Raw genomic sequence first — 14,624 nt, forward strand, 5'->3', positions numbered from 1 at the left:
GTGAACTTTTAGAACCTGAGCTTTGCAGCTAGTAATGAGTTCGAAAAATTCAATACTGCTAGAAAAATAATTATGAGTAATGCAATTAAATTATCAGCTTGTGACAAGCATTAAATCCTATCTAGAGATACTCTTAAAGGCATTGCCTTCTAGATCTATTTAAAGTACTGGTCACACAGTAAACACTATTTTATTTTTTCAGTTTGCCTAAACTCTGTGCAGGTTCTGGAAAAGCAAAAAAACCATGAGGACACAGCCTGAGGTTAAGAAAGCATGATGGTTGGACATAATACCCATGCTAAGATGTGCACTGGATGTTTCAAAGCCCCAAGACCAGAAGTAAGACCCCTCTAGCTGGGATCTCTTCTCAAGGGTCTGTCAGACTTCATTGCATATTTATTTCCTAGAAGTTCAACAATGGTGCCTGCAAAAAAACATGTCTTGCACACAAAAAGGTGAAAGCAAGGCTTCCCACTCTTCCCTGTTTTAATGTTTTTCTAGTCTGTCTTGTCTGGCCCATGCATCCAGGACAGTTTTCATGATGCCAATTTCCTCACATTTACAGTGATCCAGGAAGCTTCTGTCCTTTCCTGGTGCTCTCTTGAAAGGACTCATCCAAGACTGGAGACCTGCTCTTGTTAATGGATACACATATGAATATTAAGAAGCAACCCTTTCTAGAAGGGTTCACAGGCTCTAACTGGATTGGACTTAACTTTCTTCACAGCAGGCATTAATGTGCTGTGTTTTGGATTCATGTCTAGAACAGCGTTGAAATCACTCCAATGTTTTGGCTGTTGCTGAGCAGTGCTTGCACAGCACCAAGGCTTTCTTTTGCCCCACTCTGCCCAGCAGTGAATAGGCTGGGGCTGGACAAGAATTTGGAAGGAGGCAAAGCAGGGACAGCCAAAAAAAGTTGGCCAAAGGGATGTTCCATACCATATAATATCATGCACAGAAACAAAAGCTGGAGTAGAGGAAGAAGGTGGAGTTTTTATTTTCCATGTAGGCTGTTGTTCAGAGATTGGCTAGGCATTAGTCTGCCTGTGTGAGGTAGTAAGTGATTTCCTTCACTTCTCTTGGGGTTTTTTTTGTTGTTGTTGTTGTTTTGTGTTTTTTTTCCTTCAACCTTTCCTTCACCTATTAAATCATCTTTGTCTTGACCCATGAGTTTTCTTGCTTTTGCTTTTTAGTCTCTTGGGGGCATGGGGGAGGAAGGAATAACTCAATACACTGTAAAGAGCTTATAAAGCCTAGAAAAAACTTATTTGTGTCTCAAGAAGTGGGAGCCAAAGCTGGGACCAGTATTCTTTCCAAAAGAGCTATGGAACTGCCATAAAACTGGGACAGCTTCCAAAGGCTGCCTTCAGCAGGGAGGAGTTGACTTCCAGGTGAAAGTCTGCAATAGCACCACTCAGGATGAGTGGAATCACTCAGGGATTAAACACCTTAAGAATATGGCTTATATCATTGTTAGAGCTTTTCTGTTTTGTCATTTTATTTGTGCGTTTGGTGTTCTGCATTGGTTTTTTTTTTTGGTGGGTTTTTGTTTGTTTTAAATAAAACCCTAAGCTTCACAGAGTTCTGACTGGCAGGATCTTCCAAACAAAGCTATGTAGGAGTTGGGGACATAGGGACACAGGACTCATCTCATCACTATAGACAAGGTCTCAAGTACTAAAATACGCAAAGTTGCAACATCAAAATAACACCGAAATTCACATAAATTTGTTTCTGAATTATTTTAATTTTTTTAAACTTAACTTTGTCTTGTATCAGCAACTAGTTTTGAATCAAAAAGAGACTAATTCCAACCAGTAGGAAAGCCAAGAACCAGAATAGTCATAACTGTACCTTTATGACTATGCTGCACACAGAGACAGCACGAAAACCCAAGTCACCAGGAGCACTGGCTTTTCTTCTTGACTCTAGGAAGAGACTGCCATCAGTGGCTACAAGCCTAAAGTAACCATCAATGTCTTTTTGGTGGGACCCTCTAGGTGTTTGATGCAAAAGCATGGGCATCTGTTAGCAAACTATCCAGCTTTCTATTTGTCACTATTATTACTGACTGAAGTGTGTACCCTCCCTACCTACTCATAGGGACTGTGAGGTACTATGGGATACTCCCAGCAGCCTACAGACAGGAGCACCAGGATCTGTGGCTAGCACTAATGAATCTCTTGCATTTTTCTCTACAAGGTAGATGACAGCTGGAGCTCCTCATGCTGTTGCAAGGCTGAATGCAGCAGCCACAGTGGCAACTCTCACTCTACAGTTGGCAACAAGGATGAGTATATGCTCACCATTCCATTCAGTCCAGGGACAAGGAGTGTCCCCACACTTCTTCCCTTGCTCTGGTCCTGTTCCTGAGCACAGTGGTAGGCAACTCACTGCAAATAAAGCACCATTTTTATCTAGCAAAAAAGTTAAAAGGTTCACTTTCTCCCTCAGTATGTGAAAATTTGGTCCTTGTTCTACCTTAAAAATACTAGATAGTATTTCTTCTAATCCAAAATCCAATCCAATTATTTCAGTGGCCTTTGGATCAACCCTCTTCTCATTAAGTCCAATTACAAACATTTAAAATTTCTCTCAAGTGACTGGCAAACTGCACCAGAAAGCAACAGAAAATCCAGGTAATTAAAAAAAAAGTCTTAACAAAGCTAAGAAAAACAGACATATGAGAAAAATGTTGCCCGTGTGTCATGGTTTAACTCCAGCTGGCAATTAAGTACCACACAGCCACTTACTCACACACACACACACCCCCAGCAGTTGGATGGGGGAGAGAATCAGAAGAGTAAAAGTGAGAAAACTCATGGGTTGAAGTAAAGACAGTTTAATGGGTAAAGCAAAAGCCATGCACACAAGCAAAGTAAAACAAGGAATTCATTCACTACTTCCCATGGGCAGGCGGGTGCTCAGCCATCTCCAGGAAAGCAGGGCTCCATCACACGTAATGGTTGGGAAGACAAACACCATCACTCTGAATGTTCCCCCCTTCCTTCTTCTTCCCCCAGCTCTATATACTGAGCATGATGTCATATGGTATGGGGTGTCCCTTCAGTCAGTTGGGGTCAGCTGTCCCGGCTGTGTCCCCTCCCAGCCTCTTGTGCACCCCCAGCCTCCTCGCTGGTGGGGTGGGGTGAGGAGCAGAAAAGGCCTCGACTCTGTGTAAGCGATGCTCAGTAGTAACAACAACATCCCTGTGTTGTCAACACCCTGCAGCACAAATCTAAAACATTGCCTCATATTAGCTTCTATGAAAAAAATTAACCCTATCCCAGCTAAAACCAGCACAGCATGACAACCAGAAACTAGGTGGAAAAAGTGGCAATGATGTTCTGGTTACACATTTTATTATAAATCCATAATGGAAGAGCTGACATGTAGGTCATCTATAAATTATACTGGGCAAGGGTCAAAATTAAGATATTGTTTAAATCTTCAGTTTCAGACATCCTACATAGACAAAACGTTAGTAAATAAAGATTGAGGAGTCTCATAAGGGACAAATTAAGAATTATAATTCTGTAAGTTTTTGTTAAATAACCCTTAATAAAATAACCCATGTGAACATACCATCAGGTATGCTGAATTATCATTCTAATAATGGGTTTTCAAATTCCAAAATGGAGTTAAAATTCTATCACCATTCACAAATAACTTAGTCCCATGCCTCTGGTACTGCCTCACACAGGTAAAAAACCTGTTCCCTTAAAATATGGGCTATTCACAGACCACTGAACTCATTGTATGTACTTGTGAGACAGGTGTTTAAAAATAACCTCTCAGTCATTTTGCTGATTCACACTAACAGCTTAGGATCAGCAGGAGCTGGTGTTTTGGCAGCAATGTAAATGCATGCTAGTTTTCTTTGAGATCGTTCCTAAAAAAGCAGAAATGGAAGTCAGTGCCAGAATGATTGTCACATAAGTGCAACAATTTATTCACTGAAAAAAAGATAAAGTCACTTATTAGCCCATCTCTGGAATTTTGATCAGTACTAAGAAAGGAAGGCTTTGACAATTCATGTATCTGAACATATAGGCTGTTACATTGTAATCCTCTTCTGAGCCTCCAAAATCCTAGCAACCCACACAAAAAAGCTAATGAGCGGATGAGAGCGTTGCGTGTGCCCCCAGCCAATTGCCCCGGCGAGGACACCAAGGCTCTCCCACCTCACCTCACACCACCCTGCAGCCCCGTCGCTGCAGCCCTGGACCGCTGGCAGCAACGCCCTGCAGGGACACCATTCACAGCCACAGCAGCGTGAGTCAGCTCAATTCCTTATTCAAGTCCTATTCTGCCTCCATTTTCTTTCTTCCAAGGCACATATACTTCAAAACAAGAAACAAAACAAGTCTGGTAGACAACTAAAATTAACCTCTCCAAACATACAATGAGCTAAAATGTCTCCACTCAGTAGCTATTCCAGCTATCACAGTCTCTAATAGCTGAAGAATCATACTTACAGGATGTCCCTAAATGCACATACCAGACCACATGAAATTTTAAGCAAAATTCATTCCTAGACACTCAGTGATGGCGTTCTGATACCAGCTGAGAAATCTGTTCTTGACTTCTTGGCTCTTTTTCTTTCATTGTAAGTGGTGGGTTTTGCTCAAGTACCTCTGTCCTCTTACTTGAAAAATTTTTATGAACTACAGGTTTCGGCAAGACAGCAGTAAAACCATGCCTTTTAGGATTTTAGAACTCCACAGGCTCACATGGCAAGCTACAAGTTGTGATATTAACTGGGTTTAGATCTGCTTGGCAAGAGCAATGGGACTATACACCACTTTGCCGAAGTAGAGGCACTGATGACCAGAATTCCCCATCCAAAAATTCTCCACAGGATACTAACATTCCTACACTGTAACTTTTGAAAGGGTAACTTTCAGAATGAAAGCTGTTAAGGCTTTTTGGTGTAATGACAGTTTTGGAGAAAAATGACCTTTTTAAGGAAGCAAGCCCACTGCTGCTGATGATGTGGGTGGCTGCCAAAGGGACACCGAACATGTCTTGCACTTTGCCAAGGTCCCCCCAGCCACAGGCAGGCTGGAAAAAAAGTCTTGGGGACAGGTAAGGAAGGACTCACTTAAGCCAGTGCAGTCACCAACTGCTGACTTAGGGGCAACCTCCCAGCACTGCTCAGATAGAAAAAACATCTTCCACAGACATGTTCTTCATAACAGCAGGACAAAGTAGCCACAGTGCATCACTTGACTGGTATTTCTTAGAAGGTTAAGGGTGACTAGCTAATGAACAGCTATTTAAATAAAACTGATTTCATCTAGACAAGGGCTTGGATACGCACCAATTCAACAGTCAAGTGTCCCCAGGTGGAAGCTGAGGGACAAAACGGCAGATGTGAAAGTCTTACAGAAGAGCCCTCAATGACTTCACCCTCCCACACCCCCACCCCAAAACCCATTTACTTGGTCTTTTGTGAAGCTGCTTTATGCAGCTGAAACATTTTTTTTTATTAGGAAAAGATTGGTGGGTACAGCTGCAATTTCAGAGCTCTTTCCAAGACTCTCTACTTGCACTGCCTCACTACCAGACACAGTTCCTTTTCCAGCATGTACATGTTACAATTCATTGTTTCAAGTTTTTGTCCTTGTGATGTTAACATAAGATGGAAGCTATCAGTACATGACAGAGAAAACAGAGGTAAGCACTGGAGTACCCATTTTAAGCCATGTTGCTGTTGTCTTGGCAACAAGTTAATAAGCTCTGTTACTCATTTTTTCACCAGCACCTGACAAAAACATATCTGCAAGATTTGGTATTGTTAAGGAGCCTGCTAACTCAGCTGCTTTACAAGGTATCAGGAAAGATCTGCTGGCATTTCCATCTTGAATCCTATTTTTCAGGAAACATAAATCATCCATAAATTGCCCAGCAGCTGAATATAGGATGTACAAATACCACTGTGACAATCCATTCCCTTGAAAAGAGCACAAAAAGGGTGTTGGGATCCAGTCATGTTCCCTGCAGTATCAATATGTACATTGCTATTCACTACACAGGGAGAAGGATTAGACCTCAAATTCCTTAAGTGAAAACACATGAATGCTTTGACAGACATCCTCTCACATGGCACTCCTTTGACATCGCAGGCATATGGTGTGGGGACAAGGTTAGGCCTGTTTCCTCCCAGCTTCCTTTTAGAGAAAGAGTTTTACCCTTCACATTGCTGCTGTGTGTATCCTTGAGCTGTTTTGAGAAGCATACAAGCATGTACTGAGCCCACGCTGCAATTACCATAATTAAACATTATAATCAAACAGGCCTCAGTCTGCAGTGAGACCTGACTACGCTAGGAGATGTGCAGACTCACTAGACAATCTACCCTTCCTCAAGAGTAAACCCTCCCTGTGTGAGAGTCACACAAAGAGTTCAGTCTCAAAGAACTGGAGAAAAAAAAAACGGCTGTTTAATTACATCCCACAGGCTACCCCGTCACCTTGGATGAATACTTCCCTTGGACAAAAGGTCACCTAGTTACCTGAATTCCACAAAATTTGAGTTTGGGACTGTAAGGAAATATGTACTTATAGTCATCTCTTTAGTATGAACATTGACCATTTCACTGGCTAAACACTAAAAATTCAGCATTTAGGTGTTGTAATAGAAATCAAACATTCTGAAATTTTATTAACAAATGGCAACAAAAAACCTTTCTCCTACCAAACAGTCAAAAGAATACAAATGAGTCTCATGCAGAATCAACATCAGAGAACCACAGAGAGAAATTAAAATGAATGGTCCTCTGATCTGTGCAGTGAGATTCTGGAGGTGCCAATGGGCTTCCCCACAAAATTTTAGACAAGAAATTGGTTAAGAGGGTTAGCTTTATTCCTGGATGTTACCTTTATCCAAGTTTCAGGCTCCCTTAATGCTCTGTCAACATAGATTTTGGCAGTTTATTGTTTAAAGATTGAGCAGTAGTGAAAAACACATTCATTACCGCTTGTCATAGAGATGTTGATGAAATCCAGTTACATGCAATTAAGCTGTAATTCAACACAATGACAGACTAAACAGGCAAGTCTAGACAAACAAGGAAAAAAATCAGCCAAAAATACAATTCCTAGAGGAAAAATTCCTAGAGGATTCTATAATCTTTCTGTTGAAAAAAGGGGTGCATAATCTTATTTTTATATCATATGAAAGCAGATTATTTGCTTTATTTTAATTCATGCAATGGTATCAGGATGTACCATCTGAAGACGACAGCAAAAAATATTAGACATGCTGGAATATTTTTGCTACAGGACAAGTAAAGGATCTTTTTTCTCCCTGAAGTTTTAAAGTAAAACACATACATGTTAAAAATGGGATGCATTGCATCTTGCCTTTCTTCAAGATAAATTCTGCTAATTTCACTTACCAGAACATCCTCTCTGTAAAACAAAGCAACTAGTGTCACTGAGAAGTTGAATTGGCTTCATGACGTTTAAACTGAAATTAAAGACATGTATGCTAGGCCTGAATTTACTTACATGTAAATCAGGAACTACATGCCTTGACTCTTAATATTCACACTGAGTATTGTTATATTGGTTCTGTTGGTTTTCAAACCACGGGAAGAATCCTAGAGGTACTTTTTTTTTTAAACCTGGCAGTGTTTTACTCTCTATAGATATGGGGACATACAACAAAATCTGCTATAGCCTATGCTACAAGAGGAAGAATTACTTACACGAGATATTTCGGTACATTATTTGAAACCAGGTTGATGCTGTCACACTAGCAAGACATCAGGATCTCTTTGTCAGTGTATAGCAATGGACCCTGGAAATGTGATGTAGTTGCATGATACAACATTTCATAGCCCTTTTTCACCACACTTAGAGATGGAGTTTATAACACTTATCAGTACTAGGTTGTACTAGTCAACATGCACACGGCCACAATGATTTCACCAATGAAAGTAACCTCTGCTCCTTTGAGAAGGTTATATGTTTTCACATGAAAACTGATTAATTTCATCCATGCTCACTCAGCATTTCTGTTAAAGTAATGAGATGTTAGAGAACTTACCACACACTTGGTTTCCATGCAACCAGAACAAACCCAAATTTTACACTTCACAAAATCGGATTTTGTTTTGTTTTGCTTTGTTGTATGAATCCTCTAAAGGAAGGACAGGCTTGAAGAAAAGGCAGCAAAAGAGATTTAGTCTTATGAGCCCTGTAGATTCCTAATTTCCTCATACAAGCCAAATAAAGTTCCTGTGAGTCAAGGTAGACCCTCCATCCCTCAGCTTTTAATACTAAGAAAGAGCAAAGTCCAACTCTTTGGGAAAGAAACATGGGGCTTGAGCCATGCTTGCACAACAGCTGTGACACCATTTCTGGATCTATCAAATGCTAGAGCTAACCTTTCAGGTTATTTTTTTGTATGTGGTCTACCTACCACAATAAGCTTCAGTCTCTGGGACTACTAAATTTGTGCTACACAAACAAACTGTTCAATCAAAAAGTGAGTTTTATTTAACTTTAATGTGGCCCAAAAAACTAACATCTACTACCGAAGTAATCATGTTTATATACATGAAGCTAACCTAAAAGGCTGATTATTTTAAAGTTGTGAGAAAGTTAAAATAAATTATAATTTTCAAGCCATATTTTAAAATAAAGGAAAAAAAATTCATTGTAAAGAATCACAAATGAAAGTGGGCCATACAGTTCCAGGGTGCATTTATTAATTCTGCTTAAAAAAAAAAAAAAAAAAAAAAAACAGAAAAAAACTTCAGCAAACACTTCCAAAATCTCACCTCTAACTTCAGGAGAGAATCGAGCTGAATGGCGAGAGACAAAGAGTTTCAATTCTTGATCCAAGTTGCATTCAATCAAGTTTGTGTCCCATGATCGGATTCCTAAAATTCAAAATATAAAACACATCTAGCTTGATACACAACCACTGGAAGTTTTAACTGAGTATTTTTCCATTTGTATTCATACTATTTGCATATCTCTAAATTCCAAACCCAGCCTCTCTTCCTTTCAAGGCCACACAGTTATTTTTTTGAAAATGCTGAGTGCTCAGAAGGAGCACTCTAAAGAGGAATCAGTCACAAGCAAAAGGAAATCTGTCTTTCCAAAGGGTGAGTGTCCTTTAAGGCCCCAGCTTTAAGTACTGCTGGCCCCACATGCTAGTAGCCAAGTTACAAGAAGCTACTGATGTCCCTGAATTTACTTTAAAATAGCAATACACTGATTTATGAAACTGGAAAAGTGAATCACTTGGAAGACACTTTAGTCACATTGCAGGACCATTGTACTTGTCTCTGAAAAAAAAGACAGCATCACCTAGCATGTTGCAAATTAATATTTAACTACCAAGTATTAAATTCCTTCTTCATTCAAAAGCTTTGAAGCATGCTGTATTTTAAATTAAAATTTAAGTGATCTTTTATTTATGAAGTATCAAGATTTGAGATTTGAAAATGCAATGCTTGATCTTTTTTCCTTTAAAAACTAAACAGCACATCTCTATTCCCTACTGTTTTCCCCCCAGCTACTTAAAGTGAGACACTTGACATATATGATAAAAAAGGTATTATTCAAAGATATGTTTAAGGATTGAAATTTTACCAGGAAAAAAAATTCATTGCAACCAAAAAGACAAACTTACAGTTTCCTTCTATAAGATTTTGATTACCAAAAAACCCACCCCAAAAGAAAAACCCAGAAAAACAGAAGAACATGGTTAACATTTTTCTATAATTTTCTTGTTTTGAAATTGTTCTGAAAAATCTTCTATTTTTGAAAAGTGATCAGACAGTTGCACTACAGGTAAGTCCAGGCACTGCTGCAGTTTTGAACACCAACATTACCATAACCTTTTTTTTCCTAAAGGAATATCATCGGGCTTACACTAATTAGCTGGCAAATGCAGAAGGGACTGCAGGTGAGGAAGTGTGTGGTGGCCCCTCCCCACACACATGACCATGCCTTTGCATGAAATTGTTGAGTTAAATCACTTTGGGATTTGACAAGGAGGTGCCTGAAGAGATGTGCGGCCAACTCCTCACTGTGAGACTAGAACTAACACTCCTGCTGGTAACTTTTGTCAGTGTATCAGGCTGTGAACATTACTGTCAATCCTACCTCCCATGCTATATTCTCTTTCAAGGCAGCAGAAACGTCAGAACTCACACTGGGAGAAGCCATGTTGTAGGGTTGAAGGATGAGGATGAGAAAGAGGGGCAAAGAGCAGAGAAACCAGATCTGCAGTGCCAGTCTCCCATTGCAGCTCTGGGTAGGTTGTCCATGCAAATATGAACATCTGCATTTCAAGAGCATGAAGCCTCTACAGGGAGAATTCATCCAAGGCTTTTCTTTCTTGGAATCCCAGCGTAGGTAGGAGCACGCTTACTGCTGGGTTATGCTACCAGCTATTAAGTAGCTGCCATTTGAAACTCTAAACAAATTAATTTGGAAATACAGTATTGCCTGTGTGTTTCATAACCACTCAAGAGAAAAATAACTGAGTTCTAACTGGCCACCTCCACTTCCTGACTAATGCATTATTGTTCAGAGGCATAAGGAGTGAGTCTCTTCCGCAAGTCTTAATTTCATTTCTCAAAAATCTCTTGGCCATATGGTGCATTTTTGGGGCATAGTTTTGGCAGACAAATACAGCTTAGCAGGCTTTAATGTCTTCCAGGTGTTGGAATATTTGAGAGCAAGAAAGTAAAGATGATATAATACCACGCACTTACAGCACATATGAAAACTATGACTAGTAAACTGACATCGATCACGAAGCTGAAGTACAGTGAATGAATGAGTGCTGAACTTCAAGAAGCTAGAGGATAAGCAGCTCACTGGCCTCTGACAGCAGGCTTGTGTGGAGAGACTACAAAGCTTTCCAGAGGTCAGTTAAGCAATATGGACTATGATTCAGCAGTGCTGCTAATGATAGGGCCTGTCCACAGTCCCTGGCTGGTTTTGTTGTAAATCCAAATCTGGTGTAGGGATAAGATTCTGATTAGGCATAGTCAAGACTGTTAAGCCAGGCAACATCCAAAATTCAGGACTTGATGCAAAATAAACAGGGGGGGAAGGGGGGAAGCATAGACATCCCATGCACAAAGTAGTCCTAGAAGCTGAAACTGGGATAGAATACTCCAAATCTGCAGCTGCATGATTCAGCAGTCTGGATGCAAAAATTAAGCGTGTGCATTATATAGTAGCATAACGTATTATATTCAATATATAACCAAATCAGGCTTGGGTAGAAGAGAGGTAAATCCAGAACTAAAATCCAAGGTCAGTCCAATGATGTAGATCATTAACAGCATGGACGTAACTACTGGAAGCATGGCTGAACTGGAGCTATTTCTTTCTTTCTGCAGTCTTAGCAGTGCAATGCCACTAAATACAGGACTAATCAGGCAGCAGGCAGAGCACACCCAGTAGCATCTGCCAAATCAGTGGAAAAAAAAAAATCTTGAAGCTTTCTTTTCACTCCTCTCTTCTTTTTTTTTTTGTGCATGGTGGGTTGGAGGATTGCCCCCTTAGCAAAGTCACATCCCAAATGTAATTACTGAAAATGCATCATGCCACGCCATTCCCTCCTCATGTTATATTAAGAAATGACTCTGCATTCCACCAGGTTGCGTAGCATCACGCCACTGATGTGTTATCAGCAGATGTTTTCTTTGACACGTTGCTCTGCAGTTTGGTGCATGAATCCAGAGTTTTCAGCGATGGTACGCAGGAGACATACCAGAGAAGACAGTGAGGCAGAGTTATCAAGAACCCAAAATGCATTTAAAGCTCTGTTGAGAACAAGGGTTGTAAGAAGTGGGGTTTTTCCAGACTACAGCACAGTTTCCAAAGAGAAAGAGATTAGTTGAGCCCATATTTGCCTCATGCAGTTAAAGCTTCAGACTCCCAGTGTTCATTGCAGAACAATGCACCTCAAAATTTGATTAAGCGTTTTTTCCTAGCAGGCAAAATCTCAATCAGACCATCTGATACCAGATTCAGCAAGGCGACTTCTAATCCAAAATGATGAATAAAAAGGCCAAAGTGTTCCCTCTGAACATCTAAAACTGTAAGTGGGTGTTACGCTCAGTGGCAGGAGGTAGCAGCAACAGAGCTATGCAGCAGCAACTGTACAATAGAAGCTTCAAGAAGAGACTGAAGAGGGTTTCTTCAGAGGAAGGATGACATCAGCTGTCTTGAAGGCAGAAGTTCTATCCATTTGCTCTATAATTTTTGATAATTTAATTGAAATGCAGCCAATTGACTTCTGAGAGAACCAAAATTTAGACAGAATTAGGGAAGTGCAATGCTGAAGATGCTCTGGATGACAAAGCATCTGCCTCAGTAGTTTTCCCTAAGAGACAATGGCAGCAATAAAGATGAACAGGTCGCAGTGAAGCTGGTTAGCTGTGATGAGGCACGCCTTTACCACAAACAGTTGTGAAAAAGAATTAAGAGAAATAGCCAGCTAAAGCGACAATGCTTGAGGAAGCAACAATAGAGACAAACGAAGTCCTAGCTGGACTGCTGAACCACACCTACATGGCAAGGCTGCTACCAATTCCCTGTTCCAGGGTATATTCCTCCCGTCTAACAATAGCAGGTTTCTGAAATCTCTGCTTTCACCATTCCAGAACAAAAATATATGTTACAAAATCAGGTATCAATTGAATTTAACAAAAGTATAGTGTCCGGCAATGATTTTCTTTGTGCTTCGCACCACTGTTACTGCAGCGGGGCTTTTTTTTTTTTTTTTCCCCTCCGCATGTACGCTGCAATCTATTGTACCAGAAACCACACCGAGAACTTACAAAACTGTCATTTATACTTGTGATACCTTCCTGAATGGCCGTCTTAAGAAAAGGACAAATAAACAGCAAGTCAAAGCAGCCGGTAGCCGGACAATAACGAGGCTGAGCGCGCAGGTATTAGCCCTGTTACCCACGCGGGTTTTTCTTTATTGAAATATATATATAGATATGCGCATATAAAGCTTGGGTCCTGAAAAATTCTCCAGCCAAGAGAAAAGTCTCACCGCCCAAAGTTAGACACAAAGGTACGGCTGCGCGCCCTCTCGGGCGGTGTTTGCCGCCGAGGAGGAAAACGCCGCGCATCCCGGCGCCTTGGTCTGGCGGCGGGGGCCGGGGGTTTGCGGGGGGGTCGCCGCCCCATCGCCATCGCCATCCACCAGCACCGCACCCCCGCCGCGCTCGCCGCCGCGGCCGCCCTTTGTCCGCCCCGGGCTGCCATCGGGACCGCAGTGCGGACTGCGCCACGCCCACCCGCCGGTGCCGCCGGGCTCGGCGGCGGGCTCCCGCCGGGCCCCTCCGCCCCAGCCGCGGCGGGCAGGGGCTCGCCGCCGGGCTGCCGGGGCAGGCGGCCGGCGCGCGGCGGCTGCCCTCCGCGCGGGCGGCGGCGGCGGGGCCCGGCCCGCATCCCACCGCGGGCGGGGGTCGGGGGGGGGGGATAGCGCTGCGGCGGGACCCTCGTGCAATAAAGAGCCGGAGAGCGCGACGTGGCGGCTCGTGTGTCCGTACCCCGCGCGGGGCGGGCGCGCGGGTGGGGGAGCCCCGGCGGCGCCCGAGGCGCTGGGGTGGGCGCGGGGGGTGCAGGGGTGGGCGCGGCGGCGTCCCCGCTCCCCGCCGCCTCACCTCGCTCGATGTTGGCGATGGCCCGCCGCAGGTGCTCCTCCGTCACCAGCTCGCCGATGACCACCAGCAGGTAGAACTTGCTGTCCAGGAAACGGTGAGAGAGGCTGGGCGAGGTGGCGTTGGGGATGCTGCAGGAGGGCTCCGAGTCCACTTCCACCACGACGGTGGCCATCGCCGCCGCCCCGCTCCGCCCCGCGGCTCCGGGGCGCTGAGGGGAGAAGGGCCGCTCAGCGCCGGCTCGGCAGGCGGCAGGGAGGGAATGAGGGCGGGCGGAGAGGCGGCGGCGCTTTTATACGGAGACGGTGCGGGGCAGGGACCTGGCGAGAAGGAGGAGGAGGAGGAGGAGGAGGAAGGGGGGGAGCCGGCGCATCCCCGCGCCGCCGCCGCGTTTCCAACATCCACAGCTGATGTCATCTGCGGCAAATCCTCCCCGCGGCGGCCGCCGGAAGCAGGAAGGACGCGGGGGGCGAACAACGCCCCGGGGGGATGCCGAGGGGTGCGCCCCGGCCCGGGCTCCGGCGGCGGCAGCCCCCGGCGGGCGCGGGTCCCGTGCTGCGCGGTCACCCCGCGCCCCTTCCCCCCGGGCACCCCTCCGAGGCATCGCCCGGCCGGGATGGCCAGCCCCGGGCTCTGGCTCTGCTGCCTCGGCTCCCCGAGGCCCTCCCGGGGTCCCAGCCGCGAGGCACGGCCGTGGGGAGCCGCAGGTGATGTCCTGGCAGACCCAGCGAGCTCAGCTGGGAGAGCCGGCATCCACGACGCCGATGGATGAAAAAGCTGTGCTGCCGTCCAAGGCCGAGGGTCCTGTCTCCTGCATCGCACTGTAGCACTGCAGCAAAATTGGAGTCATGCTTACACACACACACACAACCAGCAATCTCAGTATTCTCGCTACCTTTTTTCATTTGATAGCAGTTCACTTAATAAGGTACTTCAAACAGAGCCTTTCTGCACACATTCAAGG

At 43.9% G+C, this 14,624-nt stretch overlaps 1 protein-coding gene across 1 annotated transcript in view; it reads right to left on the reverse strand.

Moving 5' to 3' along the window:
• The window catches only part of MAP1B (microtubule associated protein 1B), a 77,746-nt gene extending 63,753 nt beyond the window's left edge, over positions 1-13,993 (reverse strand). Inside the window, exons 1-2 of the mRNA XM_064437726.1 lie at positions 13,664-13,993; positions 8,792-8,893 (exon numbers count right to left, since the gene is read on the reverse strand). Of these exons, the coding sequence (XP_064293796.1) occupies positions 8,792-8,893; positions 13,664-13,835 (274 nt within the window). The 5' untranslated portion in view covers positions 13,836-13,993. The remainder of the gene's footprint in view (positions 1-8,791; positions 8,894-13,663) is intronic.
• Between the last annotated feature and the right edge of the window lie 631 nt (positions 13,994-14,624).

This window comes from Phalacrocorax carbo, chromosome Z, assembly GCF_963921805.1.
Source record: "Phalacrocorax carbo chromosome Z, bPhaCar2.1, whole genome shotgun sequence".
In the NCBI taxonomy this organism is placed as follows: domain Eukaryota; kingdom Metazoa; phylum Chordata; class Aves; order Suliformes; family Phalacrocoracidae; genus Phalacrocorax; species Phalacrocorax carbo.